General features: G+C 36.0%; 1 protein-coding gene across 1 annotated transcript in view; it reads left to right on the forward strand.

The window, feature by feature from the left end:
* Positions 1 to 22,250, forward strand: part of ATRNL1 (attractin like 1) — a gene marked incomplete at both ends in the record, with an annotated part of 422,440 nt that overhangs the window by 83,220 nt on the left and 316,970 nt on the right. Inside the window, 5 exons of the mRNA XM_079535698.1 lie at positions 4,109 to 4,193; positions 5,948 to 6,156; positions 8,392 to 8,510; positions 16,807 to 16,939; positions 18,769 to 18,950. Of these exons, the coding sequence (XP_079391824.1) occupies positions 4,109 to 4,193; positions 5,948 to 6,156; positions 8,392 to 8,510; positions 16,807 to 16,939; positions 18,769 to 18,950 (728 nt within the window). The remainder of the gene's footprint in view (positions 1 to 4,108; positions 4,194 to 5,947; positions 6,157 to 8,391; positions 8,511 to 16,806; positions 16,940 to 18,768; positions 18,951 to 22,250) is intronic.

A 22,250-nucleotide genomic window follows, 5' to 3' on the forward strand; every position in this document is an offset into this window, starting at 1 on the left:
TTTTTTTCCTTTTTTTTCTTTTTCTGTTCAATGAAACAGCAGTAACAGAGTGGTGAAGAGCCAGCAGCTTGAAGGGTTAGAGCATTTTCTTTGGAGATGAAAGCTTTAGGTTTAAGTCCCATTGGGAGGAAATGAACCTGTTTCTTCTACATTTTGGGTCATTACTCTAACTACTATAGAATTATAGAAAATTAAGTCTTTTTCCTTTTGTTGTATTTTGGAATTATGAACTCTTTCTGTCCTTTAGAAGAAACAGTGTGAGCATCTTGTCACATTCCACCTGCAAGTTCTAAGCGGGCATGGTGATGCTGCTCAGCCTTTAATTGGGCATTGCCAGGGAGGGAAGGCTGATAAGATACCAATTAGCTTCTCTTCGGTTCAATCCCTACTTTTTTTTCTTTTGGAATTTCTACAGTATTTCTGTAAAGGGAACATTTTAGCTCTTGGTTCTTCTGTACTCCTTACAAAACTTTGTAGCACTCTAAGTTATTAAGCTTTTAAGGGTCATATTACTACTAATAATTCAATAAGAGATGTCCATAATATGTTTAATGTATCAGATGAAGAAAAAAGATGACTAGTCACCTCCGAAAACAGCTTGTGATGTGCTATTCCCTCAGATTTTTGTAAATCAAAATCTGAATTGGAGATGGTTGAGTGCTGATCTTTTGTATAACTTTTTAAAGTGTTTTAACTTAATTCAGACATAATGAGGCTGCGTTAACCCGTGTCTGGTCCAGCTTTGTCTTAATGTTTTAGTAATATCTTTTTCAAAATTAGATTTGAAGAGTAAGTGTAAACTTCATGCTGCCTTCCACAGCAAGACAGGTTGTTAATGTTCTGAACTGTCTCTGCAAAGCACAAGTCACTCTCAGGAAGACCTGCAAAATGAACAGGATACAGTTAGAATGCAGGAGTTCTCTTATTTTCACCTCAGTTGTGATTTGGTAAATTTGGTCTTAGTTCAATGTTGCAAAGCATGTCAGTTTTTGACTATTTCACTTCTGTGACAATGTTGATTAGAAATGTTTTTTTTTTCCTAAAAATCATGCATGTAGTATGCATGAGTGTATTTCTCTACCAGCTTCAGCTGGGTTACCTCAAGGCTAATGCACATTTCTGGTGTGTTTCCTGATGTATGTGATTTGTATGGGGATTGAATTCAGTCTAAGAGCCGCTTTTGTATAATCTCATTGTAATATCTCATGATGGCATTACATATAACTATCACTAGAGAGGAATATGAATCTTTTTCCAATGATATAATATGATAATACTTGAAGTTGAAGCCATACTGGCAGGAAGGAAGGGCCCTGTGTTTGCATTGTACTTCTCACTGACTAGAAATTCTGCTCATCTGGGATGAATAGAATAATTCCTTCAACTTCTTAATTTGTAAAGAAATGTGTTTCTCAGTGGAAAGTATTTTATTTTTATTCCTTGAAGTTTGCCATTCTTATTAATGCAGTAAATGCGATAGACAAGGCTGTAATGTTGATAGGTAATGTTGTAAATTATACTGTTTGCTATTTGTCTTTTTATTCTTGAAACCATACAGTAAGTTTGGAAAGGTGGGTACTTTGAAATCTTCAAAAGAAGTTTAAAGAAGTTTGAAGATGATAGGCATGGATGAATTCTGTTTGATTTTTCTTTTTTTTTTTTTTTTTTACCAAGAAAAAGCCCCACACCAGCAGTTGGTTAACTATCTGTATTTCACATCAACCAGTTTTTGCACAGAAATTCTGATGAGGAATTTAAAGTATCACAGCCTGATTTTTCTTGCACAATGGCCTGTTCAGTGTTCAGCAGTCATTGAGAAGGCTTGGAGGAGATAAGAGGAAAGGCTATTTGTAAAGAGCTTCCCTCCTCCTTTTCCTCTTGTATTCTATTGAAAAGAACTGCCAGTTTGACAAATATCATCAGCAAGCTAGGAATTATTATATCTCAAGCCCTCAAGGATTTCTTATCTGAAAATGGGCCTTTATTATGGTTTTATGGTTTTCGTTTCGTGTTAAATCCCATTTTTTTTCTTAGATAAGTTTCTAAGTACAGGAAACACTATTTGTATATGTGTGTACAAATAAAAAGAAAAAATGTAACGCTTTCCTAGATAGGCTGAAAATGTAATGTTTTCTTTAAGTGTTTTCTTTACCATCATTGACGTGAGCTGAGACATGCTGTTTGTGTTAAGGTACAATGACTTATAGTGGCAGCAATATTTTGGTTTTGAAGTGCAACACAAAGATTTTGCTGATCTGCTGAAACTTTAAAAATGTTTTCTTTTATAGCTTTTAAAATGACAATACGTTCTTGAAATAAAGATCGAACGCACAATTGTTGATCAGTTTTATTTTCCAATAAATAGTGCTGCTGCTGGTCTTAAGCTATCAGATGATTCAAACATCATAGAAGCTTCAAATGTCAATGTTACTCCAATGTTACTTCAAATCCAATGTTACTCCTTGGATACGCAACTTTTATATTTAATGTTTTTCCCAACCTGGTGATCATAAACAATTAACTGATCCCACTGTTAGCTCTACTACTGACCCTGTTCAAGAGCATCTCTCTGGCATATATTACCATTCTATTTAAGTAGAGAAAATCAAAAGGAACAGTTGAGAGGTGCTGTGTATTAAAATATAATTGTATGATGATAATAGTTACTGTGACAGAATGTAGAAGTTGAGAGAGAGGATTCTGACATCTACTGGCCCTCTAAGACAGTGAAGAAATTTTATTATAGTTTCTTCAAACTGTCAAATTCTCTCAAGGTCTGATATTGAAATTACTGCTGCTTGGACCATCTGCATTACTCTGGTCATGATGTGCCTTAGGTTTCTGTCTCCAAATAATAGAATGCAGTAATTGCTTTATCTATTGCAGCTATTTCTGACTTTTTATGGGCTCTGGCTGTTGTTCTGGGGAAGCCTTGGTCTCCTGAGCTGTTTATTACTGCAGCATTGTCCCTAGCTGTGCGTCCTCTCATGTGCCAAATCCAGCTCTGAGTGACCTTGCACCAGGCTGTGTCAATGTGGTGCTGTCACAGAAAGCAAGCTGGACAGAGAGCTGCTGTGAATGGCTTTCTGCGTTCGATGTGCCAGAATGGAGCTGAAATGTTCTGACAGTAGAAATGAGAGCAGGATCAGGGTGGCCTGCAGTTAGAGTGACTTTGGCGCTGGATAACACTGACCTTAAGGATGGTTTCTCCTTCTTGGATGTCCTAATTTGCATTTCTTTTTCTTTTTTTTTTTTTCTTTTTGTTCTTTTTTTTTTTTTTTTTTTTTTTTTTCCTTCTTTTTATTAGTTTTCAATCTAAAAGAGTAGGAAGAAAAGGTGTTGAAATTTCATATTGTTTTCTATTTTTTCAGTCTTAAGCAGACCTTCCTGGACTACGTGCTCTGTGATGATATTGCTTTAGTTTTTAATCAGATCTACGACTTGCAAAAAATATTCATATCTAAAAATATGTTTTCAGTGTGCATAAAGCTTACTTTATTTAGACATGCTTGTCTTTAGAATTGTACAGATAAATGAATTCAGCAGTGCTAAGTAAAAATCTGCATAATAATTACATTAACACTCTGGAAAGCCTTGGGTTTCAAAAGTGCTCTGTGCAGTCTTGCTGTACACCAAGGAACTTTTCAGACTGTTGATTTCTGTAGGATGCTTCTGCTTAGAGTAGGAAAAAGCAGCTTTTACCTACTGGAAAGAGGGGAAAGGAAAAGAAAGTCGTGCTGATTTTTACAGAACAGCTTAATTAAGAAACAAAATAAAGAAGCTAAACAACAAAAAACAACGACAGGGTAGTATTAAAAGTTTTAAAATATATTGGAACCAGACTTTGTACTTCAGAGTTGGTGGGATCAACAGGTGATAAAATCATGTAAGAACATTTGAAGGAGGTGAGGAGTAGGCAGGTGGTCTCTTTTTACCGTGGACATAACCTTTCCCAGATCAGTGGAAGTAAGCACAGTTAAATAGGGGATAAAATTAGTTGATGCTTAAAATATAGATGACTGTCCAGTAAAATCCACTCTGCATATATTTTGTTGCAAATTTTGAGATTATTTTGTATAATACTGTATGTTTTCCTTTTGTCTTTCAGCTTGTGATGAGTGGAAGATTTTACCGAAACCTAATCTGCACCGAGATGTCAACAGATTTGGTCACACTGCTGTTGTCAGTAATGGGTAAGTGAAGCATATTTTAAATTTTCTTGACCATCTTTTGTCATGAAAAAAAAAAAGACAGTAATTATATCCATCTGAAGTATGGCTCAATGACACGTAACTGATATAATTTATTAATGTGAAAAATAGCACTTATCAGTGGCTTGACATATCAGCAGTCAGCTGTAGAGTTAATATGACATGCAGTGGAACCTATTCCAATGCTGTTTCATATAAACCTCCTAGTGTACTGAGGTGTTTTGTCACTACTGTTAGCTGCAGTGAATTTGAATTAAGGACCCACTATAATCCTCACTTGGATGTGATAAGAATGTTTTTTCTTTACAGCATACAACTATTTCTTTTTCTTCTACAGTCATTAAATCAAAAACATGTAAATTTACTGGGGAAAAAAAGTAAGTTCATAGATGCTGATAGTGATCACCACTTAGTCCTTTCAAGTGGAAAAATAAAAGCCTGTCAGCGTCTGACTATATGGAGTTTATTGTTTATCCTTTATAAAATACGTCATACTTTCATGACATTTGCCATGAATAGAAGAGCTCAGTAAATCTTTGTCATTTAGAACAAGGAGATGGATCTAGAGTTTACAGAATTCGATGGTTGAGCTCTCTGCTTCCCCTGCTCCAATCCCCCAAAATAAAATTGTAGGACAAACGTCTCCTTTTTGGTAGCAGAATTGTACAAAACTGTGGTCAGGTTTGCTTGTGTGAGTTTTATTATTTGGCTTGTTGCCAAATGACCCAATGTCTGAACATTGCACAACTGCAAATGACCGTCCCACACTATTGATCGTTACACATTATTCAGCATTATTATAAGCTCATTATTTAAGTATAGGTAGACAATCTTTAGATCCTCTACATGGGACCAGAAATAAAGGTGGTATAATAATTCAATTAAGATTTTAACAGATTTTAATAAAAACAAAGCAGTAACACAGCACTTGAAATTAATCAGCAAATGTTACTTAAGAGAAAATTGGGGAAATGAGTGAATTTAGCAACAGATAAATTTTCACTTTCTGATCTTTGTTGCTTTGAAACAACTAAGCTATGTCTAATACTCAAGAAATGTAATTTTTCAGTGAATTGGATTAAGGTGAAATGACTGTTTCTTTTTTAGAGTTTAATGGTATTTTTAGAAGGGTTTTATGTAAAAGATAACATGTTATGAGATACTCTTCAAAAATTTCTCTTATTGGTAACTATATGATTGTATCTATTATAAGAGTATAGGATACAGCAGATTCATAAGTTCTTTCTAAATATCTTTTAATTGAGACTGTTTTTAATCCTGAAGGAGAAAAAAGGGATAAGATCTCAAGTCTTGTTTTCTGGCTTTGATGTTAGCTGTTACTGTACTAAAGCCAAATATCCATCCCTAAGCATTACTGGTAGGCTCTGAAATTTTCAAGGTAAAAGTTCTCTTTTCTTGCAGGTGATTTTATCACACTTCTTTCATTATCAACTTTCATTATCAAACTAAAAAATGAGTACTATTTCCTGCATATCCCTTGTTTTCTTCTACACATTTGGTGTGTGTCACTCACTGATACAGCTAACATGGAATAATTTTTTCTTAGTCTATATTTCCAATGAAAAAAATATGTAGAAAAGCATATCAATAATTATTATGCAAACACTGAAGAATATTTTGTTATAATATGTTATTTTTTATTGTGTATCAAGACAGCTAAAGAAAAAGAATTTTTTAGTTACAATATGTTGTATTTGCTTGCTTTTTTTTAACAGGTCAATGTACATATTTGGGGGATTTTCAAGTGTTCTTTTGAATGACATCCTTGTGTACAAACCTCCAAACTGTGAAGCATTCAGAGACGAAGAGCTGTGTAAGAATGCTCGTCCAGGAATAAGGTGTCTGTGGAACAAGAAACATTGTGAATCCTGGGAATCTGGAAATGCTAACAACATCCTTCGAGCAAAATGTCCAAAGAAAACAGGTAAGTTTTGTCTTACAGTATGAAATTTTTGATGCAGTGTAGGAGACAGAAGGAAGAAAAACAAAACAAATCCATTGAAATGGGAAAAACAACCCAAACAGGCTGATCTAGTGATTCTGACAAATTTAGGGATTAATGTTTTAAAATTTTTGAGCTCCAATTTTGGGGGGATTTTAAATACAGTAAAAAAAGAAAAACAAACTTAAAGTGCCAAAGAATGTGAAACATAAGACTGTTAAAAGAGAAGAATTTATGCAAAATTGCTCTAGATTGAATTTTGTGCACTGTATTTGGAGAACTTGAAGGTTGAGCTTCAAGGCAATTTCAGAGAAATTATTTTCCTTTTTCTCCACCTTTTCATTTACTGGACTGTGTGTGTATATGCACACATGTGTATATAAATACATGCTTACTTAAATAAAAGCCCTCATGTTGTTCTGATTCCGGGAAATCGTAACAGCAGACAGAGCACAGATGGCTCCTGCAAGTGATAGCTACCATTACAGGCATATGGCACTGTCATGTCTGTGTGTACCAGTACAGAAAAGGGAAAACATCACTGTTTCAAGTAGTTTACATACCAGTGGAAATATTTGCATCATAGTATAGAGTTCATCCATAGCTGGAGACAAACTTGAGACAAGTCTTTTGCAGCATTATGTTGAAGTGGGTGCAAGTTTGCCTGGTGAATTTCTGTGTGGCATTATGATAGCCATATTTGTTTGAAAAATCTATTGAACATTATGATTAACTTTAGCACTCTATTCTTGAGTATTTTGGCACGTCATAAATAAATTGCTTTTGAAAATGTAATCCGTATACTTCACATGAACAGAATATGCATCGCTACTAAATACACCTATTTTCTATTCACATCTTTCATTGCATGCAGTACAAAATCACCACTCAAACTTTGTCCATTTATTAAATGTACAAATGGTGGTATACATCTTAATAAATCATTAGTTATTCTATTAGTGCTTCAAGATGTTAGCTCTTATTTGTTTCTAAACTAGGTATAAACTTGGAAAAAGATGCATTATTTAACTGAAAGGTTATCTGGGTAGTTTTCTGAAGAACTGTTTTTGTACACTTTCATAATACTAATCTAAAAAGTTTCAGCTCTTTAAAGAAAGAAGAATCTTGAGACTACAAATTCAGAAGTAACACAGATGAAAGTAGAACTTATTTTCAAAGAAAACCCCAGCAAAGCTTTGTATCAACAAGTGTTTACGAAAATAAAATGTAGTCAGGCTGAAGAAAATACAAGAGTTAGGCCCAATTTCCAATGCTTCTGAATTGGGATAAAACTGCACCTAAACATATATGTGACAAGCTGCTGAGAATTGTAGTTCTGAAGAAACTGTGTGGATCTGTCAAAACCTCTGCTAACTGGACAGCACTTCTTCCCTGCTGTCATATCCTTCCAGTTTGAGGTGATAACATTCTGCCCAAAGCTGTGTTTTCCTTCTATTCTTTTATGCCACTTCTCTGGAGCGTTATCTAGTTGAGAGCATCACGTGAGAAAGTGATGATGGTCAAGATTAAAAGATAAGCAGGAACTTTAATGGGTTTGTGAAAGAGCAATTCTTGGATAAGACCTTCCTGGCAATGGAATCTCTTAAACATTCATGATCCCAAGACTTGTTTCTAGATACAGAGGCATTAAACACAGTAATTAGCATAAATTTCAGTCCAAGTCCTACAGCTTTGATGTTAAGGAATTGACATGAACGTTTTCCTCCAAGATTTTTTTATACTGCAATGACAGAACTCTCTAATTTCTAAACTAATTATGGTAATTTAACTTAGGAGGACTATGTTTTGCTAACAGCTATCTTAGATTTTTGTATATGAAGCTTTTACCATTGCTTCCTGACATCAATCTAATTTTTTTTATCAGAAACTTGCATCTAAAGAAAATCTATCTTCTCTATTAAAGAAGTGAACAGTCAATAGTTTAAGAAGCTTTCTTATAGGTTAAATTTACACACTGTCCTAAAAATGCTCATGTGCTGCAAATCAGTGAATATTCGTTTAGTTAACCTTCAGATATGATTTTTACTTGGGGAATTTTTAAAGGATATTATTAACTGAATAGAACTTATTTCCCAGAATAGCTTACACCCTCCTTTAATGGCTAGAGCTTAAATAAATGATGTAACAGGCAGTACTCTAGGCAATTTTTTTAAAATATAGTCCTATGTTTCTTTTTGACTTTCATTTGTATTGCAGCTGCTGCAGATGACAGATGTTACCGATATGCAGACTGTGCGAGCTGTACTGCCAATACGAACGGGTGCCAATGGTGCGATGACAAAAAGTGCATTTCAGCAAACAGTAACTGTAGTGTGGTGAGTCTTTGCAAATTCATGATCGTGTTATTAATACTAATTTTGTTTTTGTTTTTTTATTTCCTAACTAAACCCAAGTTGTGTTACACTAAATAGAACAGTGGACAAATAGTAGGTTATTTTGAACAAAAGCTTGACTTCTGCAGTAGAAATATTTCAGAGGGCAGGCTTGGACTGCAGTAAAGATATGCATTGCAGGAAAAAAATAGTCTTCAATTATGTTAGCCCACTATGTATATCTCTCAATACAAACACTATTATCTCCTAATTAACAATATTTGGAATGTCCCAGAGTCATTACCAGCTTGGTTTTTGAGCATATGCTGCCCACAGTATGCAGGCAGAAACTGTGGACTCCCATGATGCATGGCAGTTCATTTTGTTTCCCTTTTGAACAGAACCAGGTCAGTTTCTTTAGTCTTGATGTTCTGATCACTGGTCATCATACAGATGTTTTTGTTTAAGTCATAGGATTGCATCTTATTTTATTACAGGAGTATGAGCCTGCATGAGCATAAGATTGAGCTGTGGTGATTTGCTGAGATTGTGTATATTGTTTATGTTTATAAAGATAGAACATATAGATTTAAACAGCTTTAGTTTTTGTTTTTTAATACTGCTTAGAGCTTTAAACTTCGTCCACTATCTGCTGCATCTCTTGCTCATTCATTTGATTTTTGAGAAGCTTATGATACCATTTTAGCTTGATAAATTTTGTTTCCATGTATATATATATATATATATATATATATAATATTTATAAATATATATTTTATATATATATATAAATATATATTTATATATATATATATATATATATTTTCTTTGCTAGCTCCAGACATTAGCTGTACTGGAATTCAGAATCCTTTATTTACGTACTTCCTTGACTAAATGTAGGCTTACTTTCTAATTTGAACCTGATGCAAATCAGTCTTAGTCTCCAGATAGGCAAATAAAGGCATGAGTTGGACTGACTCTGGATTGACTTAAAGCTTGCCCATTCAGAGTGAGACAGCTCAAATCACTACCATTAGAATAGTTTCTCAGAGTGATTTCATATTCTAGGCTCTAGTGGTTAGATTCTTTTGTGATTTTCAAGGATTCTTCCTTTCCTAATAGAAAATATTGTGTTAAGTACCAATCTTCTAGCCATGGCTTTCAGCTCTTAAGCAAGGAATAGTTGCTAAAGAGCAAACCATCTTCATACCTAGAAAATATGGAGTACTGAGTATTCTAGCACAGGCTTCTCAGTTCAATATCTTTCGTTGATAACTGTTCATGACCAAGATTGTTAGCTTATTTAGGGATAGGTGCACCAGTCTTCTATATAATTTCTTGCATTTTATCCAGGATTAAAGGCAGGTAACAAAGGCTCTTAGTGGAGTTACTAGAGAATAGTGATGATACTAGATAATAGTGATAATGATAACTAGCGATAGTGAAAATGTATCCAAAAGATTTTTGAAAAGAGGTGCCATAAGTTGGATGTGGCTGTTTCAAAACGAATGTATTGTCTGGTAGACTATGGAGGCAGAATTGTGAAGCTATCAACATAAACCTGCCAAAATAGCATCAACAGAATGGCACCATGTGGAGGAATGGCACAAATCAGGCTGATTACCCATTTTCATAGTCCTACAATTCAAAAATGTTTTGACAGCGCTGTGATGGCAATATTAGATAACAAGCTGAGGACTCAGAAATATCTCAAGGAGAAAGCCCTGTTTCTGCAGCTGTGCAAAGTCTTCGATTTATTACTTAGATCATAGAACATCCAGCTGAGAGTGACAATAATGCTACAAAATTTGTTCATGGAAACTGGCAGAGAATTAAAGGTATGTTGGCAGTCAGTTTGGCATTGGTGTCATGGTCACAGGTATGTGAGGGGCACTGATTGGCAGGGCTATAAAGTAAGGAGATTTCCCAAAACCACTCTGCTATTTGGACAGATGGACTTCATAAGCTGTACTAGTGCACTGATGATACACATATACCTGCCTATGCTCACCATCTGATATGAATCAGCACATTAACAGGGCATTGTATTCCACCACTGTGGAGGTTCATGGATCATCAGGATATATCATAACACTGTATAATAGTCTGGTGAAATTGTGAGCAGAGGCTTGCAATGCCAGGTTGTTTGGAGGTCTATCTTGTTTTAGCACTAGCAAGCTGGCTTGTTTTTTTCCCCCATAAAACCTCACCTAAATTGAACACTTTTGCATACTGTGATTTTAATTGACTCATAATACTATATCCGATACAAACATGGAGGGATGAAGCTCATCCTGTCCAATCTTACTCAACTAGGAAGCAGCTAACTTAAATTATATGGAATCATTCAAGATGGTACTGAAATTTCTCTTTGGCTAGTGACTTAATAATCTCCTCGATACCATCTTACTCAGAGTTCATACAGACTTCATGATATATGGCATACTAATCTTGGCATAACCTCTTCTTGCAAGCCCTTCCGTGGAGACTCTTGCATCTAGTCCAAGGCTATTTTCAGCTCTGAAGCAAAGAATGTTATATAACACTGTTGCAAGGAGGTAACAACCTCTCATCAATATACTTTTTTTTTTATTATTTTTCTCCCATTTGTTGGATCTCTTTGCATAAAAAAAGGAAATATAAACAGGAAAGTCCTGCCTCGCTTTTGAAACCTGCTAGTACCACATGTGTTATTCTAAGCTGTGCATATTGCACTTTTCTAAAATCAGAATCAATAGCTTTTTGTCACTGTATTTTTTTCCTTAACTTCTCTGCTTCGCATCTTCATTTATTTCACCTATTTAAAAGAGAATTTTTGTACTGCTTATTTTATATATCTGTTTTATTTGGAGTGTGTGGAGTAGATTGTATTGATTTTTACCTGTGGGACTCTGGTCATCACTGATTCTGATGTGTTCTGCCTTTTTTTTGATGGAAGAAGTGCACATGTGGATCAAAATAATTTTTTATGAAATTATAATCATCTTGGACATCTGCTCATAAAAAGCTTTATTTTGCATCATACAGCAGCGATACTTGCTGAATGTATTCATAAAATTGACTGTATTCATATTCTGTAAAGAAAATATTCACAAAAAAAGCCATTTATCAATTTTACTTTCCAGTCCTTTAAAAAACAGAACAGAAAGAAATATGTCTTTGGAAAGATTTTCTTTCCAATTTGCTGCATCTTTATGCATTGCATTTCTTTAGGGTAGCAACATTGAAGTATAAGTAAACAATTGGTCTGTTTCACAGGAAGAAGCTGAGCCATCCCATGAAAACAAAATCTTTCCTTGTGACAGGTAGAATGAATGTAGGCTGAAAAGAATTTGCAGACTGCAACAAAAGACAGAGAACACGAATTTTACAGTAAAAATGTGCTTTATCAATTTATTTTTTCTTTTACTCTTTTGAAATGCAGCAAAATAATGGTAGAGAAAGTGGCACAGTTTCTTGAGATATTAAGAGGTAATCATTTGTAAGGACAGTAATATAGCAAAGCAATGCGGCCATAAAGCTGTTTCATTTTTGCAGTTGTGCTTTTCAAATACATGCAGACACACTGAAAAACTATTTGCACTGAGGCCTTGAAAGTGCTAGTTCCCTCTGCTTGCCAGTCTTCTCTAAGCTGTGTGCTTGAGAAAGAGGAGGTGAGCTGGGTTTTGGGTAAGTACCATGCCACTTTAATTTGTGATCAGCTTGAGTGCTTCTGGTTTAGTCTAGCTTATAGACTAAAAAGTTTGGAAATGTTGAAGCATACATGTAGGTTGGTATCAGACATTGTTGATTTATTTTTGATATGTATACTACCAGGTTTTGAAGACTTGGTTTTCTTTTTCCTTTTTTATTGTCTTTTCCAAACCATTTCTTTTGTCTTTTCTCACCCAGTTCTTTGGGAAATGCTTGCAGTAACAAAACAAATTGGTTTTGCTTCTTCATATCTTAAACATAAATCATCCCCTTTCCCGTTTCACATTAAGCTCCATTTCACATCCAAACATGAGTCCTGAAAGGCCAGCTGAAGGAATTAATGAAAACTTCTTCCTTCTATCCCAACTTTGTTGTTGTTGTACATCTCTACAGTAAAATTTCAAGCACTCACTTCAGATAATGTAGCTCCAGTAATATGCTGCACATTTTTGCTATTATCTTGACTGTAATCCTTTAGTATAGAGGAATTTTGACGGCCCACACTAGCATTTTGCAAATAAAATAACTTATTTCCATATTACTTACAAAATATTTTGAAGAGTTGAAATATAGAAAGAATAGAAAGTAGTGCTAAACATCACATGAAAACTGTCGTCACTGTTGATTGAAAGAAAATGCTTTCTTTTCAAAACTGTATGAGTCCTTGGGAAAATTTGAAAAGATATTCCGTATAAAATTTCAGTTCTTGAGCTGAATCGTCATTTTTTAGGCTTGTTAAAATACTTATTCTTTCACTGTAACAAACAGCATTTATAAAGAAGGCTGACTACATTGAAAACACTTAAACTATTGGGATCAAGAACACCAGGCAGTAGTGCACACGGAATAATTTTCTGTATTAGAGAACAATTTGAGGTGCATCTTTTGAAGAGGAGTATAGGTGCTTTTCTTGTTTTGGGCAGACTGTGCTGGGAAGAAACAGCTGAGGTGTTCCTGCATCCAGTCTGTATGGCATTTTTGCTTGTGGCTACAAGGGGGATGTGTTCTTTCTGCAACTGTGACCAACCCACACCTGTGTCTCCAGTCGCAGTCTGTGCACTTCTTGTGTCAATCTCCACACATGCAATACAGCAATACTTCAGTTACTTTAAGTAATCTAATGCATTCCAAAGTGTTAAGTTACTTTAAATTATGCTATTTCTGAGCACGGCAATGTAAACTAAATGTTTTAGAACCAGTGATAGGGATGGTAAAGAGCGTATTGTGGAGGAATAGAGGGTACTAGAGAGTGCTTCAAAGAAAAGTGTAATCCTACATTATTAAGTGTTTTTATGCAATGCCTTAGAGGCAAGAACTGTTATCTTAGTGTAATGTTTGCACAACTTCCAGAAAGATGATGATCTCTTTCATAGTGACAGTAAAACACTAACATCAATAATAATAATCATAGTGATATCCCTACCTATGAGGAATTTAAAGAACAGTCAAGGGGGAAATGCTGTATAAAGTAGTAGAAGGAATTGTGAATAGAGAAAATTTTTTTTGGTAAAATGTAAACATTCAGGTAAAATTTGGCAGTAGATTGAGAGAAAGGGTAGCAAACCTATCTGATAATTTATAACGAGGCTGGGCAAACTAGGCGAGATTATATCATTATCCTGGGAAATCCAGGAGGAGGAAGAAAAAGTACATTGTTTAATAGTAATTTCTGATATTTTAACATTAACTACTGTAATATTTTCACTCTAGAGTGGAGATGTAGAAAATCACTGCAGTTCAAAAGTTTGTCTGTATTACCACCATATCAAGATCAGTTCTGAAAAATCAGTAAATCAGATTTATAGGAATTTAGGAATAGGAAATTATACATAACAATTTAATGGTACTTGAGTGTGCAGAAATATCCTACAAAAATACAGAACTTCATTAACAAATGGGCTGTCATATTTCTGAATTTTATTGGGTTTGGTAGCTGAAGTTATGACCTTAATATTGCGTTAATATGAATTACTTGTTGGATTTACATCTTCATTGAATTAATGAAATTTTTAGGCAATGTTTAAACTGGATTCAAGGCAATAAGTGCTGGGAATAAGGGACTACAACAGAACATTGTTATGAAGACTCACTAATACGTTAAATTTTATTTTAAACATTAAATAACCAGCACACAACAAGCTTCATGATTAGAAAATAACGGAACAGATAGTTTAGTTGGACAGTAGTAATCTGTATATAGTGTTACTAGGGAATATATGATTTTAAAAAGCAGTCAGAATACTTAAGGATTTTGACAATATCATGTTTTAAAAGTGGGTTAGTTGAGGGCTTGTAAATGAGCAGGTGGTGCTTTTTCTCTCAATATCTCTCAGGCAGTTTTGTGAATATGCATTGTGGCTGAGCAAACCTCTGTGCAGATTCGTACCGGAGGTATCGCATGCTTTACTGTCTGTATGCATTTATTGGTCTAGGTAGATGTTCTAACTTTGCAGCATTGCCTTTGGCTCTGTTTCGTATTGTGGTGTAGATGCTTTCTCCTAGATCAGTTTGCGTTTCTTTCTCTCGGCTTCACTGTAGGATTTCTTACAGACAGAAAAAAAGTACCTTCCATGTTATGTTCACCACTGGGGAACTCATCCAATGAAGGCATAAAAAAAGTATTCTTAGCAATAATTAAGCTGGTCCTCTGTGAGGCTGAAAATTCATTTTAACAATTGCATTATAAAAAACATAAAAAATAAAAAGAGAGTTAACTAACTGAAATCTAGAAAAATATTTGTATTAATAAATTGAGAAAATATATTTCTATTGCATTAAATATATACATGACTGCTTAGATATTTATAGACTTGGATCAAGTCCCCTCTTATTCTTCTTTTCTCAAGACTGAACAGACCCAGATCACTCAGCCTTTCCTCATAGGAGAGATGCTCCAGGCCCCTCACCATCTTTGTGGCCCTCTGCTGGACTCTTTCCAAAAGAAGACTGAGAGGGGACCCGATCCACGTCTATAAATATCTAAGGTGTGGGGGGCAGAATGATGAGGCCGGACTCTTTTCAGTGGTGATTGGAGACAGGACAAGGGGAAACGGCTGGAAACTGCAGCATAGGAAGTTCTGCACAAATGTGCGCAAGAACTTCTTTACAGTGAGGTGACGGAGCACTGGAACAGGCTGCCCAGGGAGGTGGTGGAGTCTCCTTCTCTGGAGATGTTCAAGACCTGCCTGGATGCCTACCTGTGCGACCTGCTGGAGGGAACCTGCTTTGGCAGGGGGGTTGGACTCGATGATCTCTGGTCCCTTCCAACCCCTACAATTCTGTGATTCTGTGCTTATAGCTGTGAATTGATCTTTGACAAATGAGTGAATTTATCTAAAACTTCTGATTACCTGGAAGACTGAGCATGTGCTGAAATATTTAGAATATATTTTGATGTTATTTTAGTTCATGGATTGTTCATCTCTTAATTTTACCAAAAATATGCTATCTCAACATAATGATTTTCTTTTCCAGATGAATTATACTTCTCTGCAGTTTGACAAGCCTATAATAACTCAAGAATCTTTTTCCTTTTTTTCCATGAACTAATCTAATTTTTGGTAGCTTTTCTTTTTTTCATAACTGCTTTGTGTACCAGTCTGTTATAGAAATGTACTTTAATGTGAACTTGCATATTGTGTGTTTTAAGGTGGTGGAGCAACTCTTACATGAGGAAAAGCTGAGAGATGTGGGACTGTTTATTTACCCCAGAGAAAGGAAGCCTGAGCATAGATCTTGTCTGAAGGGAGGCTGCAAAGAGCCTAGGCTGTTTTTAGTGGTGCCCAGTTGCAGAACAGAAGGCAATAGATGCAAACTGGAACACAGGAGCATCAGAAAGCACTCCTGTGCTGTGTGGTTTTAGAAAGGAATTTAGAAAGGAATACTCCAGTTTTCGGGAGGATAAAACCCAGCAACTGGGTAAATCTCCTTTGTATCTACTGCTTTTCTTATGCCCTCAAGTACCAAAGTTATTCCTGTTTTTATGTAACTGATGGGTAAAATGCTTTCCTGTTTTTTAAATTTTATAGTAGCTAAATTGTTTACAGATTTGCAATTAAAACTGTAAAATAACAATCACTGTTGACAAATTCTAAAATTATCTTCTTGCAATCACTTGTATCCACCTATAGTTCCTATTTCATTTCTCTGGATCCAGATAAGACAGTGTAGAGGGTGTTCTCATATCATCAGTAAGTGAAGTGTAGTTATTTTACACCTGCATCTTGCTTCATTTTTTATCTCTTGGATTGCTTCACTTGCTAAGCCTGAAGATAACTTGGGAATGAAATGATTTAGTGAGAGCATATTCCTGAACTATCTAAGGAAGGTGTTTTAGATATTTAAGCTCTTCTTGTCTCCTATACAGAGATGTGGCATTTTCAAAGTGCTGTTTTACCCATATGAAGTGAACTGTGTATGACAAGTGGGGTGATTTGTGCTCTAGAAAATGCCTTTCTTGCCCCCACCAACTGCCAGGTGAACCCAGGCAAAGAGCTGATGGCTTTAGATGGCTGTGGTTTGCTGAGAGAAGGCCACCTGCTGTGTATTTCAGTTCTGACTTCTGGTTTGTCAACAGTCTGACATTGTGTCTGTTTTGTTTTTGTAGTCCGTTAAAAACTACACCAAATGTCACGTGAGAAATGAACAGATCTGCAATAAGCTGACCAGCTGCAAGAGCTGCTCTCTGCACCTGAACTGTCAGTGGGACCAGCGGCAGCAGGAATGCCAGGCTTTACCTGGTAAGGGCTGCCAGCAGGGATGCTGCTTTTTATATTTGTCAAAACTGAGGAAATCTCCTTCATTATCATGTGCTCTTGCAGCCTGGAAGGCCAGCTGTGTCCTGGGCTGCATCAGAAAAGGGGTGGCAGCAGGGTGAGGGAGATGATTGTTCCTCTCTACTCTGCCCTGATAAGGCCCCATCTGGAGTACTGCATCCAGCCCTGGGGCCCCCAGCACAAGGATGTGGAGCTGTTGCAGTGGGCCCAGAGAAGGGCCATGAAGATGATCAAAGGTCTGGAGCTTCTCTCTTATGAAGATGGGTTGAGGTAGTTGGGCTTGTTCAGTTTGGAGAAGAGAAGGCTCTGGGGACACCTTACTGTGTCCTTCCAGTACTTGAGGGGAGCTTATACACAGAAGGGAGACCTACTTTTTATGCAGTCTGACAGTGACAGGACAATGAGGAATGGCTATAAACCAAAAGAGGGGGGATTTAAGTTAGATGTTTAGAAAGACATTCTCAGAGGCAGTGAGGTACTGGCAGTGCTGCCCAGAGCTGTGGTGCCTCATCGCTGGGGGTGCTCAGGTTGGGTGGCGCTCTGGGTGCTGATCTGGTGGGAGGCACCCAACCCAGGGCAGGGCTGGAGCTGGATGCTCCTTAAGGTTCCTTCCAACCTCAGCTATCCTCTGATTATTGCCGAGTTTGTTTATTTAACGAGTAGGCCTAGATTTGTTTTATTCATGATGACTAATGGGTGAGCCTACACAATGTGAATATGTGTAACTGCAACTCACAGATTGCTGGTGCGCAGACTGGTGATGGGCTCCAGTCTGTGTGGATCCCTACGTGCAGAACTGAATTGCTGTACTGCCACGCTGTGCTGTTACACATTCACTGACACTGTTACTTCTGCTGGCTGGAATTTTGCCTTATAAATTATACTTGAATTATACTTCGATTTAGCTGCACAGATATGGCCCGAGGTCTAGTTTCTTGATTGTACAATGTTAGTAATACTATGGAAGCTGTGAATATTAAAATGCTAATATAAGATATTCTCACAAGGTGAAAGCTAACATTTTGAACAATATTTATTCTGTAATTTGTATTCATAACTACATATTTGCAGGTAGATATCAGGGCCTTTCTCGTTTAACCTTTATGTCCAGTTGAAGTTAATGAACATCATTTCTTACAGAAATTGTTAACATGTATATACAGTATTAAGCTGTGTTTGTGACGTTTATGTAAATATTAACTGAAATAATTGCTCTGAATTATTTTCTTATCTTTTGATAGTTATCTACATCTGGGTAATGCTGAAATACGTTGAAAAGGAAATACTTCCTAAGATGTTACTAGAAACTCTTATCATTCTGATTGTGTTTCTATTTAGGCTTAAATATGATAAAGTAAAATAGGATACAGTTTTGATCTCTTAATTCCAGAATGGTTGCTTTCACGTTTTTTGAAATTTAGACTGCAATTAAGTAAACTGATTGCTAAGTGCTCTTAATTATATACATCATCTGATCTTTAATGTAGTTTTGCACAAACATGAATACAGAGAAAAAGTGTAATAACAGTATTTTTATAATGAAAGTTATTATATCTCTAATAAATATTTCAGATAGCTGTACATTAGTTTTCAAAATAATATTCTATTTCTTTAATGAGAATGCTTGATATTGTAGTATTATATTCGTTTGTTTTTATTTTATGTGACTTGAAAATGGAACCTTATTATTTGCCTATATTTTGAACTACAGATTCAAGAAGATAAAATTCATATTTTCTTAGAATTTCTAATTGTTTTTCAATTCAACTTTAACCATATGCTTTTTATACTAGCTCACCTGTGTGGGGAAGGATGGAGTCACATTGGAGATGCCTGCCTCCGCATAAATTCTAGTCGTGAAAGCTATGACAATGCCAAACTGTACTGCTACAATTTAAGTGGGAATCTTGCTTCATTAACAACCTCAAAAGAAGTGGAATTTGTTCTGGATGAAATACAGAAGTACACACTTCAGGTAACTTGGGTAACTGTAATTGATGTTCCCGTGAATTAAATTTTCTGTGAGGAATCTATTTTAAGGTTTTTTCCACAGTAGACAGGGTAAAGTGTCTGCCACCATAAGGACTTGAAGGAAATGTAGTGTGGTGCTAAAGATTGATATCAGTGATGTGTAGGATATTAAAGAAAACTTGTACTTAAACCTAACGACACAGCAGTTCCCAAGTGTTTCTCCTTACCTGCTTTAACTGCTTCAGGTTACTGTTTACAAATGACTTTCAAGAGATGAAAAGAAGGCTGATTAGAGGAATTCTAGTCCTCTTGAGCGCACTGTGACAGCAGGAATCAGTGTAAGGCGAAATTTTTTTTAATGTAACACAGAAAGATGTCTTGGCTTTCATATCATTGTAAGTAAAACTTCTCTTAGGATTGTTTTTGGGTGGTGAATACATTGACTATTTCAAAAGGTAAGCTTAAATGACTACTAGCATGGCATGACTTTTCCTTCCTTCTGTTCTGCTCATTTTGTAGTGGAACAGACTTTGCTCATGATACGTGCAATTTTAGCTGATGAACACCTTTCCTTCAAATCAAAAGGAATTTTCTTTGTGTTTTCATGAGTAGCACACATAGAAGTTGTAGGTATGTGACAATTCCTCAGCCCATATGTGAAAGCATTGCTTTTAATTACCTCTACAGTTAATCTTACCATAAGTGAAATGCATTTTCTTCCTTTATGTGGACATTAAAATTAAAGTTATGTTAGATTGAAAAGAAAAAGAAGTGGAGTAAACTCACCTGCTTGAAAAGAGCATTGTTGTGAATACTGCAGATCAAAATGCTCTAGAAGTTAGTGGTGAGCTCTATCTTCAGGAAAGTGTAAATTAATGTTTTTATCTCCACTGAAATAGCTTCTCCCTACAGCATCTAAGGAAAGGTATCAAAAATACAACATGTAAAAATACACAATAAAGTTTCCTCTAATCATCTAAGCACGCTATTTCCTATTTTTAAATCTGGTTATCATCCTGCAGTAATGGCAGTCTGTGGCTGAGAACAACATGTCCAAGGCAGAATTGTGTCTGTCTGCTATCTCTAAAGTGATTGATGGCAAGGTACCACTCATGACTGTGATGTCTAATGGAAAGATAGGCGTGGAATGGGTGTGAATAAAATTTCTTAAAGCCTTTGGGATTCCCAGACAATTTTTTTTTTTTTTTTACTTTTTATTTGAATGTTCTCCCAGCTGCTGCATGGATTTTTCTTTTATTTAATGTTATTGTTCTGCTGAATGTACACCTACATATACCTATATGTGTACACTGTGTATGTGAGTATGATATGTGTATACGTACACATATATATGCTCACACATACTTTTGTTTTTGTCAATATATATTTCTGTAAAATATAAAGCCATTTAATTTCTGTTAGAAACTGACATATTTCAACTGGAAGTCTTTGGATAAAGAAAATACTTTGTGTGGATGATGTACATAAAACAACTTGCTCTGACTCATATCACCTTCTTTAATTAATAGCTGTTGTTCTTTATGTAAAAATTCATGGTACTTCCTAAGAGCTTTTTTCCCCACTTCTAAAAGCTTGTCAGTGTGAGACAGAATACGTCTCTTTTCCCTGTCTGGACCTTAGCTGCCTTGGAATTACATTACTGTAATGTGTTCTGTTGAGGAATGCTGGGAGGACTGTCTTCATCTGTTTGCTTACAGGTAGCTTAGAAGGTAGCAGCATTTTCATTAACTGTCTGTTTGGACTGGGAACCTGTAGTGTCAGTGATTGACTACGTCAGCTGTTTAGGGAATTGCTCTGAGAACTCAAGATACTTGTTTATTTTGACTTTTCAAGCTCAGCACCTTCAGATCTTCAAATTACAGCATCTTTTCACATGCTGGTCCTGGAAATGCAGTCAGTAACTGCTTATGACAGTATAAAAGAAAGCAATCATGGACACAGCCGTGTATTGGTGAAAACATTCCAGTCTTTGATAGTCTCATGTTATTTGAAGGGCACATGCAAACCTGTGCCTTCATTTCACATGGGCTGCAAACAACTGGGGACAGGGAAATGCTGAAGAAGTGTACTTTGCTGCTGGAAATCCCTAGCTTCTTATATGTCCACAGTATGGGCTCAGAGGGGCTCTGAGGAGCTGTGCTACTGCATGAAGCATGTGGGAATGCCCTGCAAAGCGATGATAGAATGAGTCAGAGCTTCATTATCAGTCTGATAAGGGTGGTGGAAGGAATTGGTTAAAAGTGCATACGTGCCTCAGGGAAGGAGATACAACTAGAGGTTATATATTTCAGTTTCTTTCAATAAATGGAGAACTTGGATGGAAAACTTTTTTTTTTTTTCCAATAAGACAAATATTTTCAGTTATTTGCTAACGAAGGAAAGGGAGTAGTAATGCTTTGGTTAGAAGATCTCTCCTGACACTGCACTTAATGAAACCTTCAAAAATGTTCTGTCAGCTGACACTTTGATGTGAGATAATAATAAAAGTGTAATCAAAATCGCAATAACAAAATCATAAAAGGCAGTGATTTGTCTAGTCACATATTATGCCTTTTTTTTTTTTCCTGTGGTCTCCCATTAAAATTGCTGTACAGCAGATCCTCAAATCTAACAGTGTGTACTGGACTTCTGGTATGACTGAATACTACCTGACTGGCTTGAAGTATTGATGAAAAATTGCTCTTTGTGTTTGGAACCCAGATTTATTGTAGTGTGTTTTGGTTTTTGTTTCAGAACTTTGAACTTCTGCAAGGTGACATCCTACTGTGTGTATCTTTATTCAAAAATGTCAGCCAATGGGGTGATATAAATTTTAGATACCTCATACACAGTTTAGGCAATTGTAGACAAATGTGTGCACTTCAGAGGCATATCTCAAGTTAAACAGTCAGTTAGTTACCCGAATCTCTAATGGAATGCTGCCACGATTTATGCTGTTTTTCAGTTGCATTTAAAGGAAAAAATACATTTGTATCTGTCCGATTGCATTTATTCTCGATGAGAGAGTCTGAATGTGTTATCAGGTTTGACAGAGGCTCTCTGAAACTTTGCTTGATTTTCTTTTGTCTGTCTCTTCCTCTCAAACTGCAATCATGATGATTTAAGGTGCGAGATTTCGTTTCAGATGGCTTGTTTCTGTGACAGATGGTGGTGTGGAGTTCACAGATGTAGTCAGAGCAGCTGTCAGGTGAACACTGTGCCTTAACCTGAAGGTGGAGAGTGTGACTTGGGGGAGGTTAATGTCAGAGGCTTTCAAACCTTTCTCCTGTGTGGAACAAAAGCT

The sequence above is a fragment of the Tetrao urogallus genome, assembly GCF_951394365.1.
Source record: "Tetrao urogallus genome assembly, chromosome: 5".
Lineage (NCBI taxonomy): Eukaryota > Metazoa > Chordata > Aves > Galliformes > Phasianidae > Tetrao > Tetrao urogallus.